This window comes from Ammospiza caudacuta, chromosome 28 (genome assembly GCF_027887145.1).
Source record: "Ammospiza caudacuta isolate bAmmCau1 chromosome 28, bAmmCau1.pri, whole genome shotgun sequence".
NCBI lineage: Eukaryota > Metazoa > Chordata > Aves > Passeriformes > Passerellidae > Ammospiza > Ammospiza caudacuta.
In genome coordinates this window covers 5492571-5518758 of record NC_080620.1, presented here as the reverse complement: position 1 = coordinate 5518758, position 26188 = coordinate 5492571, and the positions used below count along the sequence as shown (strand labels likewise).

Here is a 26188-nt window from a genome sequence, read left to right as displayed (position 1 = left end):
AGAGCCTGGAGCTCTGGAATTGCCACCCCAGCCCCTCCAGGACAATTCCTGACCCCGAGGGCTCTCCCAGGTGTTCCCAAACCCTGCTCTGATTTTTTTCCATCCATCCCTCCTGCTCTGGACCCACCAGCTCCACGTTTCCCTGTGCTCTTTGTGCCTCCCTGAAACTCTCTCGGGTTTCATCAGGCTGAGACTTCGTCAGGAAACAGTAAAAGCAGGACAGGAAAGCTCAGAAAAAGTGCCCCCTCTACAATTTCCTTTGGAAGTGTTTTTCCAGCACTTGGAATGTCTGGCCTTAGAGAGTGCCCCCGCCAGCTTTTTCTTCTCTGCACAAGTCCAAACAGTTAAACTGGAGGAATGTGGCTGTGTTTGGGTGAAGGGAGGAAATGACAAGCTGGAGAAAGCATTCCATGGGAAAGGAGCCCCTCGGGGGGACCTGGGGCTGCCACGGAGGGGCTGGGGCAGCTCTGGGGCTGGAGAGACACGGCCGGGCTGGGAGACACCTGGGAACAAAAGGGACAATTGGAAAATACCTGGAGAACAACAGGGAGAACTGGGAAACACCTGGGGAACGAGAGAGACAATCCATCCAGGCTGGAAAACACCTGAGAACAACAGGGAGAACTGGGAAACACCTGGAGAACAAGAGAGACAATCCATCCAGGCTGGAAAACACCTGAGAACAACAGGGAGAACTGGGAAACACCTGGGGAACGAGAGAGACAATCCATCCAGGCTGGAAAACACCTGAGAGCAACAGGGAGAACTGGGAAACAACAGGGACAATTGGAAAATACCTAGAGAACAACAGGGAGAACTGGGAAACACCTGGGGAACAACAGGGACGCCTGGAGAACAACAGGAACAATCAGAAAACACCCGGAGAACAGGAACAATTGATCCAGTCTGGAAAATACCTGGAGGACAACAGGACAACTGGGAAACACCTGGAGAAAAACAGGGAGAACTGGGAAACACCTGGAGAACAACAGGGACAATTGGAGAACAACAGGGACAATTGATCCAGGCTGAAAAACAGCTGGAGAACAACAGGAACAGTTGGAAAGCGCTGGAGAAGAACAGGAACAATCCATCCAGGCTGGGAAACACCTGGAGAACAACAGGGACAATTGGAGAACACTGGAGAAGAACAGAAGCAATTGATTCGGGCTGCAAAACACCTGGAGAAAAACAGGAACAATCCATCCAGGCTGGGAAATGCCTGGAGAAAAACAGGAACAATTGGAAAACACCTGGAGAACAACAGGAACAACCCATCCAGGCTGGGAAATGCCTGGAGAAAAACAGGGACGATTGGAAGACACCTGGAGAACAACAAGGACAATCAATCCAGGCTGAAAAACACCTGGAGAAGAACAGGGACAATTGGAAAACACCTGGAGAACAACAGAAACAACTGGAAAACACTGAAGAACAACATGGACAATCAATCCAGGCTGGAAAACACCTGGAGAAGTGTCTCTCCCTGATCCCAATCCCTGTCTCTCCCTGATCCCAATCCCATTCCCTCCCGTTGGTGGCTCTGGCTCAGTCCCAGCCGTGGCCTCCTGCCCAATCCCAGGATTTGTGTCTCCATCCCCTCCCTGGGGATGCTCCACAGGCCCCTTTTGTCCTGCAGCTTTCAAGGCAAAGCCTCCATTGTTTGTTGTGAGAGGGGATTGGAGTTCTGGCAGAGGAAAAAGCTCCTCTTCCTCGCCTCTGTTTGTTTGTTTTGGAGAGGAGGAATTCCAGAGGGTGGGAGCAGAGAAAAGCTCCTCATTCCCTTCCCCTTCCCTCGTGCTGGACCTACTCCCACGATGGATTTGTGTGGCTGGGATTGTCCTTTAGATAGCACAGAAAATCCTGGAATTCTCCCACTTTTCCCTCTCCGGGGATCCGAATTCCCACTGGAATTGACTCAGGGACACCCTCCTGGCTCCATGGATGTTGCAGGAGTGGAGGAAACTTTTTTTATTGTGAATATTCTCAGAAGTTCCTGATCAAATCTGGATCCTCCCCGGATCCAGAATTTCTTGCAGTGGGGATTGCCATTGGGATTGCCGGGGATTCAGAGCTCCAGGAGTTCCCCAAACCCCCCCCCCCCCCCCATATTCAGGACTTCTTGCAGTAGGAATTGCCAGGGATTCAGAGCTTTGAGGGTTCTCCAAATCCCCCCCCATATTCAGGATTTCTTGCAGTGGGAATTGCCATTGGGATTCAGAGCTCCGGGGGTTCCCCAAATCCCCCCAAATTCAGGATTTCTTGCAGTGGGAATTGCCATTAGAACTGCCAGGGATTCAGAGCTCATGGGGTTCCCCAAATCCCCCCAAATTCAGGATTTCTTGCAGTAGGAATTGCCATTAGAACTGCCAGGGATTCAGAGCTCTGAGGGTTCCCCAAATTCCCCCAAATTCAGGATTTCTTGCATTGGGAATTACCATTGGGATTCAGAGCTCCGGGGGTTCCCCAGATCCCCCCAAATTCAGGATTTCTTGCAGTGGGAATTGCCATTAGAACTGCCAGGGATTCAGAGCTCATGGGGTTCCCCAAATCCCCCCAAATTCAGGATTTCCTGCAATCCCTTAATGGGATTTACCTGGAGCTGGATCCCACTCCGGGCTCTGCTTTTGTGAGGCTGAGGGAACAGCAATCCCAGTTTTTCCTCAGCTTTCTCAAGGAAAAAGCCCAGCTCCTGCAGGACAGCTACCTGCAGCAGGATTCCTGGAACACAGATCCCATGCAGGGACTGGGAAAGGCTTCAGACATCTCCTAAGCGTCCCTGTTTCCTTCATAAAATTTCATCGGTGCCTCATTAAAAATTTAATCATTTGCCCATTAAAATTAGCACCAGCTGGGGCTGGGAGGCAGCCAGGGCTCTCCAGACTGAGATTTCCTTGGCTTCATTCCCTCCAGAGGAGTCATCTGCATAGGAAAAGTTATTTTGGGCAATTATGGGTTTAAAAGGGGGTGTTCTCCTCACAATCCCGCATTCATTATCCCTCTCCAGGAATTCCTGCAGTGCCTGGGGGAGATGAGGTAGGAGATGAGGTGGGAGGTGCAGGTTTGGCCACTTTTCTCTCTGTTCAGAGCATCACTTTGGGGTTTTTCGTTTATTAATCTGAGGTTTTTGGGGTCCACCCTGCACTGCGATGGGAACTTGTAAAATTTGGGTCAAAAAAAAAAAGGATCATTACATGGTTCATGTTTCTGGTCAGATTCCCAAAAAAAAAGGATTTTCTGGGAGATGCCATCACCTCCACACTGATGTAACTTCCAGACAATTTCTTTTTTTCCCTCTCAAATCCTTCTCCTCTCAACCTCAGCTTTAATTCCCGGCACAAACTGCTCCAGCACACAAACCAGAGGGAGCATTAAGCTGGAAACGAGGAATTCTTTGCTAATTGATTCTTTCCCAGACAGGAGGATTTCCTGGGTGTTTTCCATGGATTTTGGGACATGATTACCTGGAGCTCCCAGTGCTCTCACCCCCCTTCCAAAAATATTTTTATTGCTTCAAACACATCAAACCCAAACCTCTCCCTGCAGGGACATCTGGGGGGTTAACCCAGGAGCAGGGATTTGAGGTCAGGGCAGTTCCTAATTACTGCTTGATTCCAGCCTGGAAATTCCCTGAGCTCTGGCTGCCTGACCAGCACCTGACTGCTCAGACACTCCATGGGGAATTTTCTGCCCTGACCAGGACGTGCTCCAAGGTTTTCTTGTTGTTTTTTTTCCCCCGGCCACAGATCAAACATTTCTGTGCCACCACCTCAAGGGAAAATCCCACAGGAAGGATTTTACTTCCTGCCGGATTCCTGCTGTGCCAATATCCCTCATCAAGGGTCATGGGAGCCCAGGCAGTGGCAAAGCCACATTCCTGAGGGCAGAACCCTGCAAAAAATTGGGTTAAAAATCCTTGGGGTTGAAGGGATGGGAGGATCCTAATTGGGAGTGGGAAAGCCGCAGTGTCTGGGGTTTAAAGCTGAAATTGCCAGGGGATGTTTGGGAGTTGAAAGTTTAGGAATTCCAGAATCCCAGACTGGTTTGGGATGGGAGGGAACATAAAAACCATGGAATTCCACTGCCAGCTCCTTCCACTATCCCAGGGTGCTCCAAGTTCCATCCAGCCTGGCCTTGGGCACTTCCAGGGAAGGATCTTTGTAGCTAAATTGAGATTTGATTGCTTCTCTCATCCCTGGAATTCCCAGAGCAGGTGGAATCACAGCCCTGGAATTGCCTCTTTGCCTGAATTTTGATTTTCAGCTCCTTTTAGGGCCACCACCACCTCCAACACCGCGCTTCAATTTGCCACCATTGCAGTTTTCTCCCCAAATCTCTGTGCTGGCAAGGCAGAAACCCTGGGATTTATTTGTACACTGGATTATGGAATTCACAGGGAACCCCCAATGAGGGGAGAGAATGACTCCATCTTATCAGAAAGCTAATTAATTGCTTTATGATACTCTATTATTCTGTACTATATTACATTACATCTAAGCTGAACCTGCCAAACTCAAACCACCATCACTGTGGGTGAACAATCTTCACATTGCATTCTATTTTTGCACAAACACAGGCACAGAAAATGAGATAAGAATTGTTTTTACTTTCTCTGAGGTTCAGAGAACGTGAAACCCAGAAATGTTCTTGGGAAGAATTGTGCCTTGCTTTTCTCTGTGAAGAGAAATGTGGGGCTACACACTCAGCCCTGACAGGCCAAGGAGCCAAACACAGGCACAGCAAATGAGATAAGAATTGTTTTTCCTTTCTCTGAGGTTCAGAGAATGTGAAACTCAGAAATATTCTTGGGAAATAAATATTCTTGGTAGGAACTGTGCCTTGCTTTTCTCTGCTAAGAGCAACGTGGGGCTATTTCCTGACAGGCCAAGGAACCAAACACCATCACTGTGGGTGAGCAATCTCCACATTGCATTCTGCTTTGGCACAAACACAGGCACAGAAATTGATAATAATTGTGTTTTTCCTTTCTCTGAGGTTCAGAGAATGTGAAACCCAGAAATATTCTTGGGAAGAATTGTGCCTTGAATTTCTCCATGAACAGAAATGTGGGGTTACACACCTGGGCCTGACAAGCGAAGGAACCAAACCACCATCACTGTGGGTGAACCATCCCCATATTGCATTCTGCTTTGGCACAACCACAGGCACAGCAAATGAGATAAGAATATTTTTGGGAAGAATTGTGCCTTGCTTTTCTCTGTGAAGAGAAATGTGGGACTACACACTTGGCCCTGATAGGCCAAGGAACCAAAACACCAACCATCCCCACATTGCATTCTGCTTTTGCAAAAACACAGGCACAGAAAATAAGAAAAAAATTGTTTTGCCTTTCTTTGAGGTTCAGAGGATGTGAAGCCCAGAAATATTCTTGGGAAAGAAATATTCTTGGTAGGAGCCGCGCCTTGCTTTTCTCTGTGCAGAGCAACGTGGTGACACCAGGTGTAACCCGGGTATTCTCTCCTTCCCTGCCCAGATTACCGCACGGGGCCGTGCTTCAGCCAGGTGAACAACCAGATGTGCCAGGGCCAGCTGAGTGGCATCGTGTGCACCAAGACCATGTGCTGTGCCACCATCGGCCGCGCCTGGGGCCACCCCTGCGAGATGTGCCCGGCCCAGCCGCACCCCTGCCGGCGCGGCTTCATCCCCAACATCCGCACCGGCGCCTGCCAGGGTCAGACGCGGGGCATGGATGGGGTGGGCAGGGCTGGGAGGGGCAGGGAGTGTGAGAGGGGTGGGCACGGGGTGGGCATGGGGTGGGCATGGCATGGGCTGGGCAGGGAGTGTGAGAGGGGTGGGCACGGGGTGGGCACAGGATGGGCATGGCGTGGGCATGGCATGGGCAGGGCTGGGAGGGACAGGGAGTGTGAGAGGGGTGGGCACGGGGTGGGCACAGGATGGGCATGGCGTGGGCATGGCATGGGCAGGGCAGGGAGGGGCAGGGAGTGTGAGAGGGGTGGGCACAGTCCTGAACAGGAGGTTGAAACAGCCCCAAAATGCTGATTGGCAGAGCCCAAAATGGGACCTAAAAGAGCCTCAAAGTGCTGAGAGCAGAGTCCTGAACAGGAGCCTAAAACAGCCTCAAAATGCAGAGGGCAGAGTCTGGAAAAGGAGACTGAAACAGCCCCAAGGTGTTGAGAACAGAGTCCAAAATGGGAGCCTAAAAGAGCCCCAAAATGATGAGAGCAGAGTCTGGAACAGGAGATTGGAATGGAGGAAACAGAGGATGGGGAGAGCAGAGTCCTGAATGGAAGCCTAAAACAGCCCCAAAGTGCTGAGAGCAGAGTCCTGAACAGGAGATTGAAATGGATGAAATGTTGAGAGCAGAGTCTGGAACACTGAAATGGAAGAAACAGAGGATGGGGAGAGCAGAGTCTGGAATGGGAGACTGAAACAGCCCCAAAGTGCTGAGAGCAGAGCCTGGAACAGGAGCCTAAACCAGCCCCAGAAGAGAGAATGCTGAGACCATTTCAGTCCTCTGAAACAGGAGCCTGAACCAGCCCCCAAGCAGAGGGCACAGAGAGCAGACCCCCAAAGCAGAACCCTAAACCAGAGAATACAGAGAGGAAAACCCCCAAAGCAGAGCCCCAAAGCACAAAACTCTCTGTGGAATTTTCCAAATCCCCCCTGTGTGTCAGGGAGCACCTCCATGGACCTGGAGGGTCCCCTGGGATCTCCCATTTTATCCCACAGATCCAGGGCACGCTGTGGCTCTCAGGTGAGCTCCTCCATCCCACAGGCTGCTCCTCCCAAAGAACCACAGGATGGACAAATCCTTTGGGGAAGCATTCCCAATCCTTTGATCCTTTGAGCCTCCCTCTTGTTGAGGCAGGAATTGACTCCTGTCCATCCCCTGGTGCACTTTAGGGGGAAATTCCCTCTGGAATGTGATCCAGCTCCTTGAGCACAGGGAAAGCCATGGATCCATGGCTGCTGTTCCTTCACACTCCTCCTCCTCTTCCTCCTGCAGATGTGGACGAGTGCCAGGCCATCCCTGGGCTCTGCCAAGGTGGGAATTGCATCAACACCGTGGGATCCTACGAGTGCAAGTGCCCTGCAGGGCACAAGCAGAGCGAGACCAGCCACAGGTGTGAAGGTAAGGGATGCTCCTCTTCCCAAGCCCCAGGAACATTTCACTCCTGGCTTTTTCCAGAGTGGAGCTGGGACAGAGCTCCCATTCCAGGCTGGATCCCATTGCCCAGCCCTGCCAGAGGGGTTTTTGGTCTGCTGCCCACAGGCCGAGGGCAGGAAATGAGGAATGGGCTTTGCCTGATCTCCTGATCTTGCCTCAGACCAGAAGGAAATGGGTTGGTTTGTTCACAGAGGGGTTTTTGAAAGAATATTTTAATGGGAACACAGACTGATGGCACTGGAGGGATCTGTGGAAGGTTTAGCCAGGCTCAGCTCAGCCTCCAAAATTCTGCCAGGTTCTGGGTCTGATCAAGCCTTGAAAACTCAGCAACTTTTAATTTGGAGGCTCTTCATTAGGGCTGGGAAGATTTAATCACTGTGAAATGGGACATCAGGCTGGTGCTGGGAGCTCAGGGAGGGCTCTGGCTGCCTCTGGAATGCCAGGATTGGAACTGGGATGGTAGGAGGTGGCATGAGCTGATCTCCCAGGTCTTTCCAGCCCTGACCATTCCAGGATTCTGTGCCCTGGGTTCAGCCCCTCAGGAAACGTTTCCAAAGAGAGCCCAGAGGAGCTGCAGAGGTCAGTCCCTGCTGGGGGATGGACATTCCTGCATCCCCAAGAAACATCTGTGTCTGAGCATCTTCTTGGGCAGGGCGCCAGCAGACTTTCTCTAAAATCCTGACAGGATTCCTGCCGAGCTCCACATGCACGGATTGAAAGCAGGGCAATCCAAACCAGCCCTTTTTGTGTGTCAGATGAAGGAGCAGCTCCCCGAATCCAGTGATATTCCAGGAATCTGCCTGGCCCAGGTGGGAGCAGGGGCAGCAGAAAGCTGCTCCTGCCTCTCCCCCAGCAGCTGGGGAGCAGAGCACATCTGAAACCGGTTGAGCTGGAATCTCCTCCATCCCCAGATTAAACCAAATCCATTGTCTGGGTCTGTCCTCCAGATGTGAGGGGCCTCCCACTCCCCCCAGAGCCCCATGTGGGCACAAACTGGCCCCAGAAAGGGACAACTCCAGCATTCCCAGGAGCTGCTCCATCCCTGCATCACCACCATGGACTGGGGGCTTCCCTCTGGGTCTGGGGTCCCGCTGGGAATGACACAGACAGCAGGGGTTTGAGGTTTGAGGGCTCCTCTCCCAGCTCTGTCACCTCCACGTCCCCACAGGGCCACCAAAGGGGAGGAGGATCCCAGGAAAGTGGAATCGCCTTTGGGATTCCCTAAAATGATGTGGACAGGGGAATGGAGAGGGTTCCTTTATGGACACATTGAAGATTTGGGCCCCGAGTTCCCTGAACATCTCCGAGTTTCCTGCAGCCTTTGATCCATCAGGAATTTGGTCCAGCAGATGGAGCATCAAATTCCTGAGCTGCACATTCCTGCTGAAACTGCCAAAATCTCTGCCTTGGTCCTCGCTTTGAGCCAGGGTTTGATCAAAGCACAACCAGAGCATGGATTTGTGGTCCAGGTGTGCCCCAATCCCAGCTGGGCAGGAGTTCCCTCGTTGAGTTTTGGGTTCATTTTACACCGGGGAAAGGAGGGAATTCTCTGCTTCCCTCTCATTTTCAGCTTCCCCATCCAAGCCTGGCATCCAGGGAATGTCAAACCCCGATTAAACCTCTCTGGGGGGTTTCTCCCCAGCTGCCCAGAGCTGGAGTTTGGTGCTGGAGGATTCCTGTGGGGAATCAGGGATTAACCATGTCCCCTCATTAACGGTGTCCCCTAATTAACAGTGCCATAATCTGCTGTGAACTGCTGGGGACAGAGATAACGGCGGTGCCTTCCTTATCTCCTAACCCAAACCTTATCTCCCAACACCTGGAATCGGGGAGGATAAGGACGCTTTTCCAAGGCAGATATTCCACGCTGATAAGGGAGGCTCCGAGCTGCAGCTGGAATATCCTCAGATCCAGCAGCAAAACCAATCCTTTGGTTCTCAGGGAAAGATCCAGGCCGGATTTGGAGCTGAAGCTCCTCCAAGTCGGGGCTTGCTCCGTTCCAGGCTCATCCCTGGTGGATGGGGCACTTCCAGAGGGTGGCTCGAGTTTGTCCCATTGTCCATTGTATTCCGAGGAGCTCCGGGGGTGATGGGAGCTTCTGGCACTGCTCCCTTGCTGGGCAGGCTGAAAAACAGGGAAATGTTGGATTTAGGGAGGGGGAGGCTCAGGCTGCTCCCTAAAAACCGCTGGAGACGAGGTGGGCTTGGGAAGCACCCAAAAATTGTGTTTGTGCTGTGCAAAAAGATGAGCAAAGAGGGCAGGAATTGCCAGGTTAGGGATGAATTAACGCATCTCACGGCTGGATTATGGTGGAAAAAAGGGGAAAAAAGCAGGATCTGTTTTGAGGTTTTCAGGGAATGAGAGGCAGGTTCGGATCCAGCCGAGTTCTCAACGCGGTGGGAGGAAAATTGTTGAGGACACAGGAAAATTCCTGGTGCAAAGTGGAGAGAGGGAACATCAAAGCTGAGCTGGGACACATCCTGCTGCTCCAGAGACCTGGAGCCATAAATCACAGGGGAAAGGGGGGGCTGGGGCACTTTTAAATGATCCTGGAAGCAACTGGAAAAATGACACCGAAGGGAGCAATTCCGTGGCGTGGAGCTGAGGGGGAATCACTGGCTGGACAAAGCTTTTCCTGCCATAATTCCAGGCCTTCTCTGCCAAGAATTTCACTTTTTAACAGCCCTTCCTGTGCTGCAGGACAAAGGCCAAGCTCTGCTATCAGTGAGGTAATGCCAGTGCCTCTCCAGGATGCTCCCCAAAGGAACGTGTCCTGCATCCAAAACCCATCCTGGGTGATAAGAGACAAAACAAAAACCCATGGAGAGACACGAGGAGAGGGAGTGGAAGGCTCCAGGCAACAAGCTCAGCCAGGATTTGCCCATTTTTGGCCTCTCCAGGATATTCTGCTGGAGGGAACAAATCCTGGGATTCCAAATCTCACCTCTGTTCCTCACCCCTTCAGGTGTGAGGTGCTCCATGTGCCCCCACAGGCCAGGAGGGCCCAAAATCCTGAATTTCCTGATGCTCCTGCACCAGAGGAAGCTCCCCAGAGCTTTCCACGGGTGGATGGAACCCCACAACCACTTTCTTTCCATTTCCTCACAGAGCCCCTCTGAAGAGCTCATTGTTTGGCTCCGCGCAGAGCTCATTCCCCTGCGTCTGGGTGGTTTGGAGCTCCCATTTTCCCCTCTGTGGTTCCTTTCACGAGTCCCTGATCCCCCAAGGCTCGAGCCCTGGGGGTGTTTTCTCCATCAAATCCTGGGGTTTTTAGCACAAGGAAAGTTTGGGGTTCCCACAGCCCTGGGATGAGGGATGAGCTTTGCAGCTCCAGCTCTGCAGCTTTGGCTTTTCCAGCTTTTCCAGCCTTTAAGGACGAGGCCAATTCCAATTCCAACCCCAGCCCCGGCTCCAAAATCAACGTTTGCCTTGAATCCTGCCATTGTCTGAGCAGCAGAGCTCGGGATCCTGCTTTAATTCTGAACAGAAGGTTGGAAAAGCCGGGAAGGAGCCAGGCTGGAGCTGGCAGGGTTCCCTCCCGGCTCTGGGCGTTAATGAGAGGGGCGTTAATTGTTAATGAACCCGTTCCCACCGGGTCAGCGCGGCTCCAAACCACCACGGGACGCTCACAGAGGGAAAACCGAGCAGGAAAATGGGCTGAAAGCACAACAAAGCCCAGGGATCGGGTTCCTGGAGCACAGGATGTGGAGTCCTGCAGGAATGGGCTCCGTTCCTGCTCTCAGAGCTGGGATTTTCAAGGGATTTCAGCAAAAAAAAAAAAGAGCTGCAGATTGATGGAAGCTCTTTGGTTCCCTGGTTTTCATAGGAATGGGATTCTGTGCTGCCTTGGGGTGAGGGAGGGATGGCAGAGGCACAGCCCCAGGTCTGGGAGCCTCCCCAGTGCCACCCCAAGCTTTGGGCTGGGATTTTTAAACTTTGCTTTCCTAAAGCTCTTTATTTTGCCCAGCTCCGTGCAGATTCTCCCCAGTGCCACCCCAAGCTTTGGGCTGGGATTTTTTAACTTTGCCTTCCTAAAGCTCTTTTCCTTGCAAAGCTCTGTGCAGATTCTCCCCAGTGCCACCCCAAGTTTTGGGCTGGGATTTTTAAACTTTGCCTTCCTAAAGCTCTTTATTTTGCAGAGCTCGGTGGGCTGGAGCCCAGGGCAGGGCAGGGGTTGGATGACAGGGCAGGGCTGGCTGATAAAATCTGATTTTGGCTGCAGGGGCCCAGGTGGGGGAGGCGTTTCTGTGTTCTGTGTTTCTGTGTTCTCTGCTGCCCTGGGAGCTCTCAGGGCTGTTCTGAGCATCAAAGAACCAGAGCAGCACTGGGGGGCTCAGGTTACCCCTAAGAGGGTGACCGGGGGCAGAATTTGAGAGTCCTAAAGAGCCAAGCAGGGATTTGTGCTCCCCTCTTGACTGGGATAGAATCAGAGAATGGAATTGTGGAATATCCTGGGATTTGTGCTCCCCTCTTGACTGGGATAGAATCAGAGAATGGAATTGTGAAATATCCTGGGATTTGTGTTCCCCTGGAATAGAATCAGGGAATGGAATTGTGGAATGTCCTGGGATTTGTGTTCCCCTCTTGACTGGGATAGAATCAGAGAATGGAATTGTGGAATATCCTGGGATTTGTGTTCCCCTCTTGACTGGGATAGAATCAGAGAATGGAATTGTGGAATGTCCTGGGATTTGTGTTCCCCTCTTGACTGGGATAGAATCAGAGAATGGAATTGTGGAATGTCCTGGGATTTGTGTTCCCCTCTTGACTGGGATAGAATCAGAGAATGGAATTGTGGAATATCCTGGGATTTGTGTTCCCCTCTTGACTGGGATAGAATCAGAGAATGGAATTGTGGAATGTCCTGGGATTTGTGTTCCCCTCTTGACTGGGATAGAATCAGAGAATGGAATTGTGGAATGTCCTGGGATTTGTGTTCCCCTCTTGACTGGGATAGAATCAGAGAATGGAATTGTGGAATATCCTGGGATTTGTGTTCCCCTGGAATAGAATCAGGGAATGGAATTGTGGAATGTCCTGGGCTGGGAGGGGCTCAAGGGGGGTTGCAAATCCAACCCATCACCAAGGGCTGGGCATGCAGACCATGACCAAGGTGACCTGGGGGACCAGGACTCCATCCCTGCCTGGCAGCCCTTTCCAATGTCCAGTCCCTGTTTCTGGGAATAATTTATTCCCTTCTGTCCATCCTAACCATCCCCTGGGAGAGGCTGTAAAGAGAAGCAGAAACTCCACAAATGGGAGAGTTTTGGAGACCCTTCATGGCCCAACCCAACTCCCAGCCTTTCTGGATTTGGATGGGGTTTGGGGACCAGGACTCCATCACTCCCTGGCAGCCCTTTCCAGTCTCCAGTCCCTGTTTCTGAGAGGAATTTTCCCCCTGGTGTCCATCCCAAACTTCCCCTTGGGGAGGCTGTGGAGAGAAGCAGAGACTCCACGAATGGCAGAGTTTTACAGACCCCCATCATCCCGCGACCGCCCCAAACCCCACCTGCGTGGCTTTGGGTGGGGAAGGGCGCATTTTCCACGCTGCCCGTGGTGTTTTCTGTGCCTTGCAGACGTGGATGAGTGCGGGGCCGTCCCGGGCGTGTGCGACGGAGGCGAGTGCACCAACACGGCGGGCAGCTACGTGTGCTCCTGCCCCCGAGGCTTCATCACCAGCCCCGACGGCTCCCGCTGCCTCGGTGAGGGGGAAAACGAGGGATTTGGGGTGGGGGTTTGGGCCGGGAATGCCCGCACAGGGCTTTGGGATGGGTGGGGAATGTTCCTTGTTCTCCATCCCGAGCCCGGCTGGGATACCTTGGTCCTTGTTCCTCTCCAGGATTTGGGGTGTGGAGGGGTCTCAGCGGTGGAATGGGGTGGGAAGGGTGTGAGGAGGAGGAGGAGGGCTGGGAGGAAGGTGTGGGGCTGGGAATGTGGGTGCAGTGAGAAAGGGACTGGGAGAGGAGCAGTGAGGAAGAGATCGGGAGGAATGTCTTCAAAAAAATCCAAAATTCAAAAAATTCGCTCCAACCTCCAGAGCCTGCAGTGAATTGTTTGGATTTTTAACAGATCAAAACTCCCTTTCCTGTAGATATCTGGTGGTCCATTGGTACCAAACCCCAGTTCCTGGGATAGGGGAGCAGCTCTGTGGTTACTCACACTCAGCAAATAAATCCCAGTTTTTTTTGGTTTTTTTTTTCTGCACTGGTCTGAAAGTCCATTTGCCTTCAGGAAGATGAGAATGAGGAGATTTGGGAAGAGGAATTCCTCCAGCACAGGCAGGGATTGGTGGTGCAGGCACAGCTTTCTGTGGAAATGAATTCAGCAAAAAAAAAAAAAGAAAAAAAAATCAGCTCCAAATTCTTTTCTAGCCACGGATCCTGGAGCAGAATTAAATGTTTTAGTTCCAGGAGGGAAAAAAAAAATGTTGTGAAGTGTGAGTAAAAAGTAAAGCCCAAGTGCTCTTGTTTGGGAAACTGATAGATTTTAATGGGAATGGAATTTTTCCCTGCTGTTTCCCAGCCCTGCCATGAGCCCAGAGGGGTGTGACAGCTCTGGGATGAGTCATGGGGACATTCCCCACTTTCCTTGAAACCAAGAGCTTCGAGAAACGAAAATAAATAAAATTCGGAAGCCCAGATTTAAAAATAGTGCGGAGCTGATTGAGCTGCAGTGGGCTCTGACTGCACCTGGGCTGGCTCTGGGTGCTGCAGCTCCTTTTTGGGACAGGCTGGGTTTGTTCTGGCACAACCCACAGCTCCAGCTGGGCTGGGGCTGCCCTGGCACCCAAACAGTGCCAGCTCTGTCCCAGGAGGGTTTCGTGTGGGGAGTTTGGGGTTCCAGGTTTCCATCCCCAGAAATAAAGCCAGGGAAGTGGAAATGGATAAATAATGAATAATGCGGGCACTTAAAGCATCAGGAGAGGGGACATTGCCACACCCTAGAGGTGACAATGTAAAGGTATTGAGGGGCACCAGCAGGATGAGCAGGACCCCCTTCCCCCTGCCCTGCCAGACCCCAGACCCAGCCTGGAATCATTCCTGTCCCCTCAGGATGAGCAGGACCCCCTTCCCTTCTGCTCTGCCAGACCCCAGACCCAGCCTGGAATCATTCCTGTCCCCTCAGGATGAGCAGGACCCCCTTCTCCCTGCCCTGCCAGACCCCAGACCCAGCCTGGAATCATTCCTGTCCCCTCAGCATGAGCAGGACCCCCTTCTCCCTGCCCTGCCAGACCCCAGACCCAGCCTGGAATCATTCCTGTCCCCTCAGCATGAGCAGGACCCCCTTCCCTTCCCCTCCTGCCCTTCCATCCTGGCTGGACCTGGTCAGCCCCAGGGCTCAATCCCCACCTCTGAGCTCTCCCTAATCCCAGCAGGAATTTCCCCTCCCCTCTCTCCCGCAGCATTTTCTGCTTTTCTGGGGTTTTGTGCAAGCTGGTCCCAAACACCCCCAGGGCTTCTCCTCCCCTTCCTGAGGATTAGGGGCTGATCCAGCTTTGCTTCCAAATCCCCCTCTCCAGGTCTGGCTTTGTGTCTGCTGGTGTTTTTGGTGGGTAAAGTTTCCTGAAAGGAGCAATTCCCCCTGAACCCAGCTCTGGGGAAGGAGCTGCTGGTTTGAACTGGGGTCACTGTGCCCTGGGGGTCCCCGAGCTGTGCTGGGAGCAGAATGCACCCCCAGCCCCAGATCAAACAGCCCCGGGCCATTAATCCCAATTACACTCCCGGGAAGTGGCAGCCACACCCCGGGAGACTTTCCCCCTCATTAACTGACTTGAGAAGAAGCAAGGTGGGAGAGCAGGAGGGGAAGATTCCAGGTTTTCCTGCAGGGCTTGGTGCCAGGTGGATGGAGCCTGCTGGATGTGAGAGACCCTCAGTGCCTCGGCCAGGAGCCACAAAATCCCCCCAGAAGGGGCAGGATTGGGGTCAGGGGGGCCAGGCTGAGACAGGGGATGGCAGGGAGAGATTCCATGGGGATGGGCCCTCAGGAGCTGCCTGAGAGCGTGGTGGTGCCACATTGTGACTGTGTGTCTTCTTCCTTTCCTTGTCCCTGTCCTTGTCCCTGTCCTTGTCCCTGTCCCCATCCCCATCCTTGTCCCTCTCCCTTGTCCCTTTCCCTCTCCCTGTCCTTGTCCCTGTTCCTGTCCTTCTCCCTTTCTTTCTCCTTGTCCCTGTCCCTGTCCTTGTCCCCATCCCTGTCCTGTCCCTTTCCCCATCCCTGTCCTTCTCCCTGTCCTTCTCCCTTTCTTTCTCCCTGTCCCCACCCCTGTCTCTGTCCTTGTCCTCATCCCTGTCCCTCTCCCTGTCTCTCTCCCTCTCCTCATTCCTGTCCCCATCCCTGTCCCTTTCTCTGTTCCTGTCCCTGTCCCCATCCCTGTCCCTCTCCCTGTCCTTGTCCCTGTTCCTGTCCTATTCCCTTTCTTTCTCCCCATCCCTGTCCCTATCCTCATCCCTCTCCCTGTCTCTCTCCCTCCCCTCATCCCTGTTCTCATCCCTGTTCCTGTCCTTGTCCTTGTCCCCATCCCTATCCCTGTCCCTCTTCCCATTCCTCTTCCTCTCCCGGCGCTGTCCCCACCCTGTCCCCGCTCTGTCCCCTCAGACCAGCGCCTGGGCACGTGTTTCTCGGCGCTGCTGGGCGGTCGCTGTGCCGGGGACGTTCCGGGCCAGGCCAGCAGGATGCAGTGCTGCTGCGACTCGGGGCGCTGCTGGGCCATCGGCCAGACCCCCGAGGTGTGCCCCGTGCGGGGCTCGGGTGAGTCACCCCAAAAATCATCCCGAAACCGGTACCCCAAACCCGGCACCCCAAAACCCTGCACCCAAACCCGGCACGGAAAACCCTGTACCCCAAAACCAGGACCCAAAACCCTGAATCTCAAACCTGGCACCCCAAACCCGGCACCCCAAAACCCTGCACCCAAACCCGGCACGGAAAACCCTGTACCCCAAAACCAGGACCCAAAACCCTGCATCTCAAACCCGGCACCCCAAACCTGGCACGGAAAACCCTGTACCCCAAAACCAGGACCCAAAACCCTGCATCTCAAACCCGGCACCCCAAACCCGGCACCCCAAAACCCTGCACCCAAACCCGGCACGGAAAACCCTGTACCCCAAAACCAGGACCCAAAACCCTGCATCTCAAACCCGGCACCCCAAACCCGGCACCCCAAAACTCTGTACCCCAAACCCGGCATGCCAAAACGACCACCTCAAGCCCTGCCCCCCAAAACCAGCACTCCAAAACCCTGCCTGTTGGAAAATGAGGCTGGAAAAGCTTTCCAGGTGCCACCAAGCCCTGTCCCCAAGGTGCACCAGCTATTTAGAGGCACCAGCACCTGGTCCATTCCCCTCCCCTCTCAGCAAAGCAAACTGTGCATCCCCTCCTTCAGCCCCAGCTCTGAGCAGGGCAGAGCTTCTCCACGCTCATCCTTCCCTGCCTGGAGGGACCACTCGGTGCCAGGTGTCCCAAAAATCCTCTGCCAGACCCCCATTCCCCACCATGGGGTGAGGGGTGTTCAATCCCTCCTCATCCTTCTTCCCCATTCCCACCATTTCCTACCCCCATTCCCCACCATGGGGTGAGGGGTGTTCAATCCCTCCTCATCCTTCTTCCCCATTCCCACCATTTCCTACCCCCATTCCCCACCATGGGGTGAGGGGTGTTCAATCCCTCCTCATCCTTCTTCCCCATTCCCACCATTTCCTACCCCCATTCCCCACCATGGGGTGAGGGGTGTTCAATCCCTCCTCATCCTTCTTCCCCATTCCCATCATTTCCTACCCCCATTCCCCACCATGGGGTGAGGGGTGTTCAATCCCTCCTCATCCTTCTTCCCCATTCCCATCATTTCCTACCCCCATTCCCCACCATGGGGTGAGGGGTGTTCAATCCCTCCTGGTCCTTCTACCCCATTCCCACATTTCCTACCCCCATTCCCCACCATGGGGTGAGGGGTGTTCAATCCCTCCTGGTCCTTCTACCCCATTCCCACATTTCCTACCCCCATTCCCACCAGGACCCACCCTTTGCTGCCGGCACTGCAGCCAAAGCCCTCTTTTGTTTCAGAGGAGTACCGCAGGCTGTGCATCGAGGGGCTCCCGGTCATGCCAGGCTTCCCCGGGATGAACTTCCCGGGAATTCCCTCATTCGTGCCCAACGGGGTCGGGCCGGGACTCAACGGGCCCGGGGGCATCGGCCCCAACGGGGCCAACGGGCAGGGCGGGATCCCGGGGCTGCCCGGGATGAGCCAGGGGAGCTCCAGCATCGGTAATTCCGCCTTTGTCCCGCCTTTGTCCCGGTTTGTCCCAGCCCCAAGGAACTGCCACCCCATCCTGAGACCTGGGGACATCCCGGGGCTCCATAACCCTTCCCAGTGCTTCCCATAAGGGGTCCCCAACCCTTCCTGTGTCCCCAAGGAACTGCCACCCCATCCTGAGACCTGGGGACATCCTGGGGCTCCCCAACCCTTCCCAGTGCTTCCCCTAAGGGCTCCCCAACCCTTCCTGTGTCCCCCAGGAACTGCCACCCCATCCTGAGTCCTGGGGACATCCCAGGGCTCCCCAACCCTTCCCAGTGCTTCCCATAAGGGCTCCCCAACCCTTCCTGTGTCCCCCAGGAACTGCCACCCCATCCTGAGACCTGGGGACATCCTGGGGCTCCCCAACCCTTCCCAGTGCTTCCCATAAGGGCTCCCCAACCCTTCCTGTGTCCTCCAGGAACTGCCACCCCATCCTGAGACCTGGGGACATCTCGGGGCTCCATAACCCTTCCCAGTGCTTCCCATAAGGGCTCCCCAACCCTTCCTGTGTCCCCAAGGAACTGCCACCCCATCCTGAGACCTGGGGACATCTCGGGGCTCCATAACCCTTCCCAGTGCTTCCCATAAGGGGTCCCCAACCCTTCCTGTGTCCCCAAGGAACTGCCACCCCATCCTGAGACCTGGGGACATCCCGGGGCTCCCCAACCCTTCCCAGTGCTTCCCCTAAGGGCTCCCCAACCCTCTGTGTGCCCCCCAGGAACAGCCACCCTGAACCAGACCATCGACATCTGCAAACACTTCACCAACCTGTGCCTGAACGGGCGCTGCATCCCCACGCCGTCCAGCTACCGCTGCGAGTGCAACATGGGCTACAAGCAGGACGTCCGCGGGGAGTGCATCGGTGAGAGGGGCTGTCCCAGAGCCCCAGGGCTCCTCCAGGCTGCTCTCGCTGCTCCTGGGCTCTGCTGTGCCTCAGGGTCCCTCACACCTGGGGTTTTTTCCCCCCGTTGCAGACGTGGATGAGTGCTCGAGCAGCCCCTGCGTCCACGGTGACTGCGTCAACACGCCGGGCTCCTACCACTGCAAGTGCCACGAGGGCTTCCAGAGTACCCCCACCAAGCAGGCCTGCATTGGTAAGGGCTGTGCCCCCTTTTTTGGGGGGTGGCAGAGGGGTCAGCAGAGCCCCTGGCACCAAAAAGGGGTGGTAGGGTGAAATGCAGTGTGGGGTCCCCAGCAGGGCTGGGTGTGAGATGGAATCTCTCCAGAAGTTTCCTCTGGCTTTCCCTAAAATTTTCTGGTGGCAATCAAGGGAGCTGCAGAGTCCTCCCCAAGAACAGAATTCCATTGGGAGAGCTTCATTTGACAAAAGTGGGGGTTCTGGGCCATGTTGGTGTGGATGCAGCATTTCCAGCAAGGCTGTTCTGCCAAGAGGTTGCTGCAGGTGAGGGACTGCCAAAAAAGAGGGATGGGAAGGGACTGTTCCACATGGGAACAACGAGAAAAGGCAGATTCCCATGGCAGTGCCCAAGCTCTGAAATGTTCATTTTCTCCCTTCATTGCAAAGTGGCTTCCAAAGCCTCCCCCACTGCCCGGAAAGGTGAAAAGATTCCGATTTCGCAAGTGGGATTTTTGAGGATGAATTCCCGTGTCTGAGGGCACTGAGAGTTTCTCACAGGGGGCGTTGAGCTGGGGCCGCTCCTGTCTCTCCCTGCTGCCACTTTTGGTGCTTTCCCTGCAGACATTGACGAGTGCATCATGAACGGGGTGATGTGCAGGAACGGGCGCTGCGTCAACACCGACGGCAGCTTCCAGTGCATCTGCAACGCCGGCTTTGAGATCACCCCCGACGGCAAGAACTGCGTGGGTGAGGCTCCCCTGCCTCCAGCAGCCCAGGGCTGGGCTGGGACCACCTCCTCCCTGGGCTGTTAACCTGGGCTGTGCCCCAGGAGAGGGCTGGGGAGGTGTTTCTGTGAGGGGGTTTGGGGTGCAGGGATCAGCAGGGCTGGAGCAGGACAGCTCTGACCAGGAAAGGTGACCCTGGGCTTGCAGCTGATGCTCTTGGAGGTTCCCCAAGCATCTCCCTTTCTGCTTTGAGGCCCAGCACCCACAGTTTGGCCATGGGATGGGGCACAGGGGGGGGTTTGGGCCACAGGAGGGTCTTGCTGCAGCTCTGGGGTGCTGTGTGTGTGCCCCCAGACCACGACGAGTGTGCCACCACCAACATGTGCCTCAATGGGATGTGCATCAACGAGGACGGGAGCTTCAAGTGCATCTGCAAACCTGGCTTTGTCCTGGCTCCCAACGGGCGCTACTGCGTGGGTGAGTGAGCCCCGGGTGGGCTCTTCCCAGCCCCAGCCCCTGCCCACATTCCTCAGGGCACCTGTGAGCTCCTCAGGGCAAGGGGAGATGAGAAATCCAAGGGTGTGGCCAGGCAGCTCCTGCTGTGCTGCCGGACATCGGCCCTTTGTGGCAGAATTGGCAAAAAGGGGAAAGGTTGTCATGTTCTGAGCCCTTGTCTGTGTGTCCTGAGCCTCTCTCAGTGTATTTGACCTTCTGTTTTAATGTTCTGAGCCTCTTTCAGTGTGACTTGAGCCTTTCCTATGCATCCTGATCCCCTCCCTGTGTGTCCTAAGCCTCTCTCTGCATGTCCTGAGCTCCAATCCATGTGTTCTGCCCCTGTTCATGTGTCCCAGCCCTCTCTCTGTGTGTCCCAGCCCTCTCTCTGTGTGTCCCAGCCCTCTCCTCATATCCCAGCCCTCTCTCCATGTGTCCCAGTCCCCTTTCCTCATGTCGCAGCCCTCTCTCTGTGTCCCAACCCTCTCTCCTCATGTTCCAACCCTCTCTCCCTCTCTCCTAGCCCTCTCTCTGTGTCCCAGTCCCCTTTCCTCATGTCGCAGCCCTCTCTCCATGTGTCCCAGACCTCTCCATCTGTCCCAGTCGCCTTTCCTCATGTCCCACCCCTCTCTCCCTGTCCCCCACCCCTCTCCCCGTGTCCCTCCCCCCGATCTCACCCCTCTCCTGCCCTGCCCTGCCCAGACATCGACGAGTGCGAGACGCCGGGGATCTGCATGAACGGCTGGTGCATCAACACCGAGGGCTCGTTCCGCTGCGAGTGCCTGGGGGGCCTGGCCATCGGCGTGGACGGCCGCGTCTGCGTGGACACCCACATGCGCAGCACCTGCTACGGGGGCATCAAGAAGGGCACCTGCGCCCGCCCCTTCCCCGGCGCCGTCACCAAGTCCGAGTGCTGCTGCGCCAACCCCGACCACGGCTTCGGGGAGCCCTGCCAGCCCTGCCCGGCCAAGAACTCGGGTGAGGCCATGCCGGGCTGGGCCGTGGCGTTGGTTGGGACATCATCCGTAATCTACAACCCATAATCCACAATCTATAATCCATAATCAATAATCCATGTCCACAATCAATATCCATAATCCATATCAATAATCCATAATCCATATCAAGAATCCATAATCCATATACATAATCTATAATATATCCATAATCAATATCCATAATTCATATCCATAATCAACAATGATAACCCATGATCAATATCCATAATCCATAATTATATCCATATCCATAATCAATATCCATATTCCATATCCATAATCAATAATCAATATCCATAATGCATACTATATCCATATCCATAGTGAATATCCATAATCCGTAATGAATATCCATAATCCATATCAATAATCCACAATATATCCATAGTCAATATCCATAATCCATAATGAACATCCGTAATCAATATCCATAATCCATAATATATCCATATCCATAATCCAGATCCATAATGAATATCCATAATCCATAATCATATCCATAATCCATAATTTATGGATAAATTATAAACGGGGTGGAAGTTGCAAGTGGGAGCATCGGCATTAAATGCACAAGGTCACAGCAGCGAGGCTGGGAGAGCTCAGGGGAGCTTGGACAGCACCCCCAGGCACAGGTGGGATTGTTGGGGTGCCTGGGCTGGTCCAGGGGTTGGGCTGGATGATCCTTGGGGTCCCTCCCAATTCACCTCACACCTGTGACTGTGTTGTATGAGCATAAACAGGCCTAGAACTGCCCCTGTGACAAACACAGAATTAAATCTTGGTGGGTTGAAGCCCTCAGCTCAGTGAAGCTCCCTGAGGGGAATGTCCTGCCAGGCTGATGGCTCTGTTGTGCTCTGTCCCCAGCGGAATTCCAGGCTCTCTGCAGCAGCGGCATCGGGATCACGGCTGATGGCAGAGGTGGGTGCAGAATTCCAGAGGGATGTGACGTGCAGGATTCCTCAGGAGCATGCAAGATTCCCCAGGGGCATGCAGGATTCCTCAGGGGCATGCAGGATTCCACATGCACATCCCACAGCACCCTCAGCTGCTTTTCCTGTGGGAGCTGTGCCAGGAGATCTTGGGCTCCCATCCCTGCTGTGACGGGAATGAGCAGTGGGACCCTCCTGGTTGTTTCCCTCCTCTGCTCTCCAGCTGCTCCTTGGGGTGTCCCAGGCAGAGGGAGGTGACAAACTGTGCTGCCAAGGGGCGCCTTTGAGTTCCAAGAGGTGCCAGTGCCAGCCCTGGGCAGTGCTTGGATCAGCAAGGAGAGCACAGAGCAGCCAGGCAGCCCTGCCAAGCCTTCCAGAGGGAAGGAGCCAGAGGCAAAGCCCTGGTGGCTCCTTGGGCTCCCATCCAGGGCTCCTTGTCCTGGCCAGAGGCAGTCCCATGGGAATGGTGAGGCTCCTTCTAGCAAGGCCACGCTCTTGGTCATTCCACCCCTGCCTGGAGCCAGGGCTGCACTCAGAGCTCTCCAGGCTGGGTTTCCCTCGATGGAACTGAGCTCCAAGAGTGTGGGGATAAAGGCCAGCAGTGCCTGGGCAGCCGTGGCCATCTGGCACTGCGGGGACACTGTGGTGCCAGCACAGACTGCCTGGGCTGAGCCAGTCTGGGGCTTGCCAGGCTGAAATCTCTGCCCTGGCACCAGGGCTTGGCTCCAAAAGAGCAGAGGAAGGGATGCTGCTGCAGGGAAGGGGCAGTGCCCACCTGGCTGCCACCGTTCTGGGTCACTCAGTGCTGAACCCAGGGATAATTCAATTCCTGAGCTTGGAACTGGGATAAAGAACACTCTGGGATGTCACACTGGGACCTGAGAGCCCTTGACATTAAACTGGGCTTATCCGAGCCCCTTACCCAGCTCTCTCCTCCTGAGCTCAGAGCCCCAGGCTGGCTCAGGACAGGGACAAGCTGTGGCTGCCCCATCCTTGGACTCTCCAAGGCCAGCCTGGAATGGTAGAATTGGAACAAGACGGGCTTTGAGGTCCCTCCCAACCCAAACTACTCTGAGACTCCATGGTTCCTGCGACGAAGAGCCAGGGGATGGAAGGTTTCTGTCTTTGCCTTTGCTGGGCTCCAGCTCACGCGCCTCTTTTTGCCTTTCAGACATCAACGAGTGCGCCCTGAACCCCGACATCTGCCCCAACGGGATGTGTGAGAACCTGCGGGGCAGCTACCGCTGCATCTGCAACCTGGGCTACGAGTCCGACCCCACGGGCAAGAACTGCGTGGGTGAGTCAGGGCTGGGGCTCAGGGGGTGCCAGGCACCTCCAGGAGATGCTGCAGCACCTGGTCCCCTTGAGCATCATCCAAATTCCCCCCAGCAGCTGGGCTGGGGGGAGAATGGGAAGGGTGGAAGCTGGGGAGCTCATGGGTTGGGATAAGGATTTCAGTGGGGAAAGGAAAACAAAGGAATTCGTGCCCTGCTCCCCATGGGCTGGGGTTCAGCAGCTCTGATTTCTGCTCTGGGAACAGGGACAGGAGCCAGGAAATGGCTGGAACTGTGCCAGGGAGGTGGGATGGACAGCAGAGAAATATTCTGGAATTTGGGATGGAGATCAGGGAAAGGTTCAGGGGGTTTGGGATGGAGATCAGGAAAGGTTCAGGGATTTCAGATGGAGATCAGGAAAGGTTGAGGGATTTCAGATGGAGATCAGGGAGAGGTTCTGGGATTTGGGAGGGAGATCAGGAAAGGTTCTTCCCCCTGAGGGTGGTGGGCACTGAATTCCCCAGGGAATGGTCCCTTCCCAGCCCTGCCAGAGCTGCAGGAGCCTTTGGACACCTTGGGACAGGCTGGGATTGTTGGGGTGCCTCTGCAGAGGCTGAGGTTGGATCAATGATCCCGTGGGTGCCTCCCGTGACTGCGTGGGGGAAATTAACCCTTCTCAGCCCGAAGCAGCTGACGGATGCCACATCTGTCCCCAGATGTGGACGAGTGCAGCGTCAACCGGCTGCTGTGTGACAACGGGCTGTGCAGGAACACCCCTGGCAGCTACACCTGCACCTGCCCCAAGGGCTTCGTGTTCCGCACCGAGACCGACACCTGCGAAGGTAACGGGGCCGGGCAGCCCCAGCACCTGCAAAAACACAGCCTGAGCTCCTGCCTGGGGCTGCAAATCCCTGCTTCCCTTCCCTTTGCGCTGCTCTGCATTTGCAGCAGCTGCACCTTTGGGATTCAGGGGGTTTTACCTCATTTTTAGGGTTTTTTTCCTGTGGTTTTTAGTGATACTTCACACTGGGTTCAAAGCAGAATGGGCACCTGACCCCAAAACATCTGAGCCTGGAAACCAGAGCAATTTCCTCCAGGGCCACAGAATTTGAGCTTGAGGCCTGACCAAAATTGCAAGGTTTGGGGAATTTGATTGAAAGGCTGTGATTTGGAGGAGGAAAAAATGGTTTCCTGTGCGCAGAGGCCTCAAATATTTGAGAACTGGCACTTTGCACACAAGTGCTCCAACCACCGTCAATCCAAATACTTTTTGTAAATCTTGTATTTTTTTTAATATTGTTATTAGGTCTCTCTATATTACATGTTTCTAGCTATAATTTATATATTTATATGGAATTTTTATATAATTTATAATTTATTATTTATGTAGTATTTCTTACATTCTACGCTATATTATTATACAGTATATTATATATATTATATATAATATACTATATATAAATATAATTTCGATTATATAATATATATAACATACCATATATTATAAATATTTATGATATACTATATATATTATATTGGTATATTATATAATATTTTTATGTTCTACATCATTATTATATCACAACATATTTATATATTACACACTTTATACATTTATATTTTTATATGTATTTATATTTTATATATAAATATATATTTTAACATATTTTAAATTATATTATTATATTTAAAACAATGTAAAAAACAATTTAAACCCACAATTTTTCACTCCCTGTGCTCTCGCCTCCTCCAGTTTTTGTCCCCCCAGGGCCGTGTCCCTGTCACTCCCCTCTGTGACTTTTGTCCCTTTGTCCCCTCAGACATCAACGAGTGCACGTCCAACCCGTGTGTGAACGGGCTGTGCAGGAACAACGCCGGCTCCTTCGCCTGCGAGTGCTCCCCGGGCAGCAAACTGGACCCCAGTGGCACCATCTGTGTGGGTGAGCAGGGCCAGCTCCTGCCAGCCCAGGTGGCACTGCCAGCGTCACCCTGCACCGTCACCCGGCCTGGCACGGGGACAGGGATGGATGGGATGCTGGGGGGGAATTCCTGTCTGGGAGGGTGTTGGGAGCCTGGGATGGATTTCCCAGAGCAGCTGTGGGTCCTTGGCAGTGTCCAAGGCCAGGCTGGAGCACCTTGGGACCAGGGATGGTGTCCCCATGGCAGGGGTGGCGCTGGAAGGGTTTTAGGGCTCTGGGTTGTGGGAACAACCACATCCTCAGGGATCAGTGACTCCCTGGGAGGGACAGCTCCTCCCAGCTGCCTCTCAGGGCTGCCAGCCCCGGGTTTGGGGGCACGGGGCAGCCCCTGAGCCCCCGGTGTGTCCCTGCAGACAGCATGAAGGGCACCTGCTGGCTCAACATCCAGGACGGGCGCTGCGAGGTCAACATCAACGGGGCCACGCTGAAATCCGAGTGCTGTGCCACCCTGGGGGCAGCCTGGGGCAGCCCCTGCGAGCGCTGCGAGATCGGTGAGGCTCTGCCAGGCCCGGGCATTCCCGGGAAATGCTGGAGTGGGGATGGAGAGCAGGGACAGGGAGAAATGCCCACAGCGTGCTCGGGCGCTCTCAGGGACACGGTGGGGTTGGTGGGGGGCTGTGGAGGGTCGGGAGCTGGGCTGGGTGGTCCTGTGGGTCCCTCCCAGCTCTGGGTGTTCCATGGTTCTGTGGGAAAGCTGGAAGGGTTTCCCTGCTGACATCCCTGTCCCTTGCAGACACCGCCTGTCCCCGGGGCTACGCCCGCATGAAGGGCGTCACCTGTGAAGGTAAAGTGCTGCAGGGAGGGAAAACTGCTTTTCTTGGGAATGTGGTCACTGTTCTCCTGCCTCTCTGAGTCCTTGGGGGGATCTCCACTCTCTGCCCTGTGTCTGTCTGTGTGTCTGTCCGTCTGTCTGTGCCCAGATCCTGGCTCTGTTTCTGCCCGGTTTTCATGGCTAAGTTGCCACTTGGATCCCGGTGGGCAGCTCTGGGCTCCTCCCAGCCCCTCCAGGAGCCCCTTGAGCCCCCCCTGGCCGTGTCCCCGTGCCGTCCCTTGCCATCCCTGACCCGTGCCACCCCACAGATGTGAACGAGTGCGAGGTGTTCCCGGGCGTGTGCCCCAACGGGCGCTGCGTGAACTCGGCCGGCTCCTTCCGCTGCGAGTGCCCCGAGGGGCTGACCCTGGATGGCACTGCCAGGACCTGTGTGGGTAAGGACGCCTCCTCTGCCCCGATCCTGCCCTCCCACTTGCCACCTCCCCACCAGCAACAGC

The 26188-nt window shown here is 54.4% G+C and overlaps 1 protein-coding gene across 1 annotated transcript in view; it reads left to right on the top strand.

Annotated features, from left to right (window-relative positions):
* The window catches only part of LOC131568790 (fibrillin-2-like), a 70052-nt gene that overhangs the window by 17357 nt on the left and 26507 nt on the right, over positions 1 to 26188 (top strand). The window contains exons 6-22 of the mRNA XM_058820864.1: positions 5495 to 5692; positions 6989 to 7114; positions 12727 to 12852; positions 15746 to 15898; positions 17213 to 17413; positions 18163 to 18306; positions 18419 to 18538; positions 19144 to 19269; positions 19602 to 19724; positions 20442 to 20717; positions 21602 to 21655; positions 22838 to 22963; positions 23657 to 23782; positions 24761 to 24880; positions 25273 to 25410; positions 25653 to 25703; positions 26000 to 26125. Coding sequence (XP_058676847.1) covers positions 5495 to 5692; positions 6989 to 7114; positions 12727 to 12852; positions 15746 to 15898; positions 17213 to 17413; positions 18163 to 18306; positions 18419 to 18538; positions 19144 to 19269; positions 19602 to 19724; positions 20442 to 20717; positions 21602 to 21655; positions 22838 to 22963; positions 23657 to 23782; positions 24761 to 24880; positions 25273 to 25410; positions 25653 to 25703; positions 26000 to 26125 — 2334 coding nt within the window. The remainder of the gene's footprint in view (positions 1 to 5494; positions 5693 to 6988; positions 7115 to 12726; positions 12853 to 15745; positions 15899 to 17212; positions 17414 to 18162; positions 18307 to 18418; positions 18539 to 19143; positions 19270 to 19601; positions 19725 to 20441; positions 20718 to 21601; positions 21656 to 22837; positions 22964 to 23656; positions 23783 to 24760; positions 24881 to 25272; positions 25411 to 25652; positions 25704 to 25999; positions 26126 to 26188) is intronic.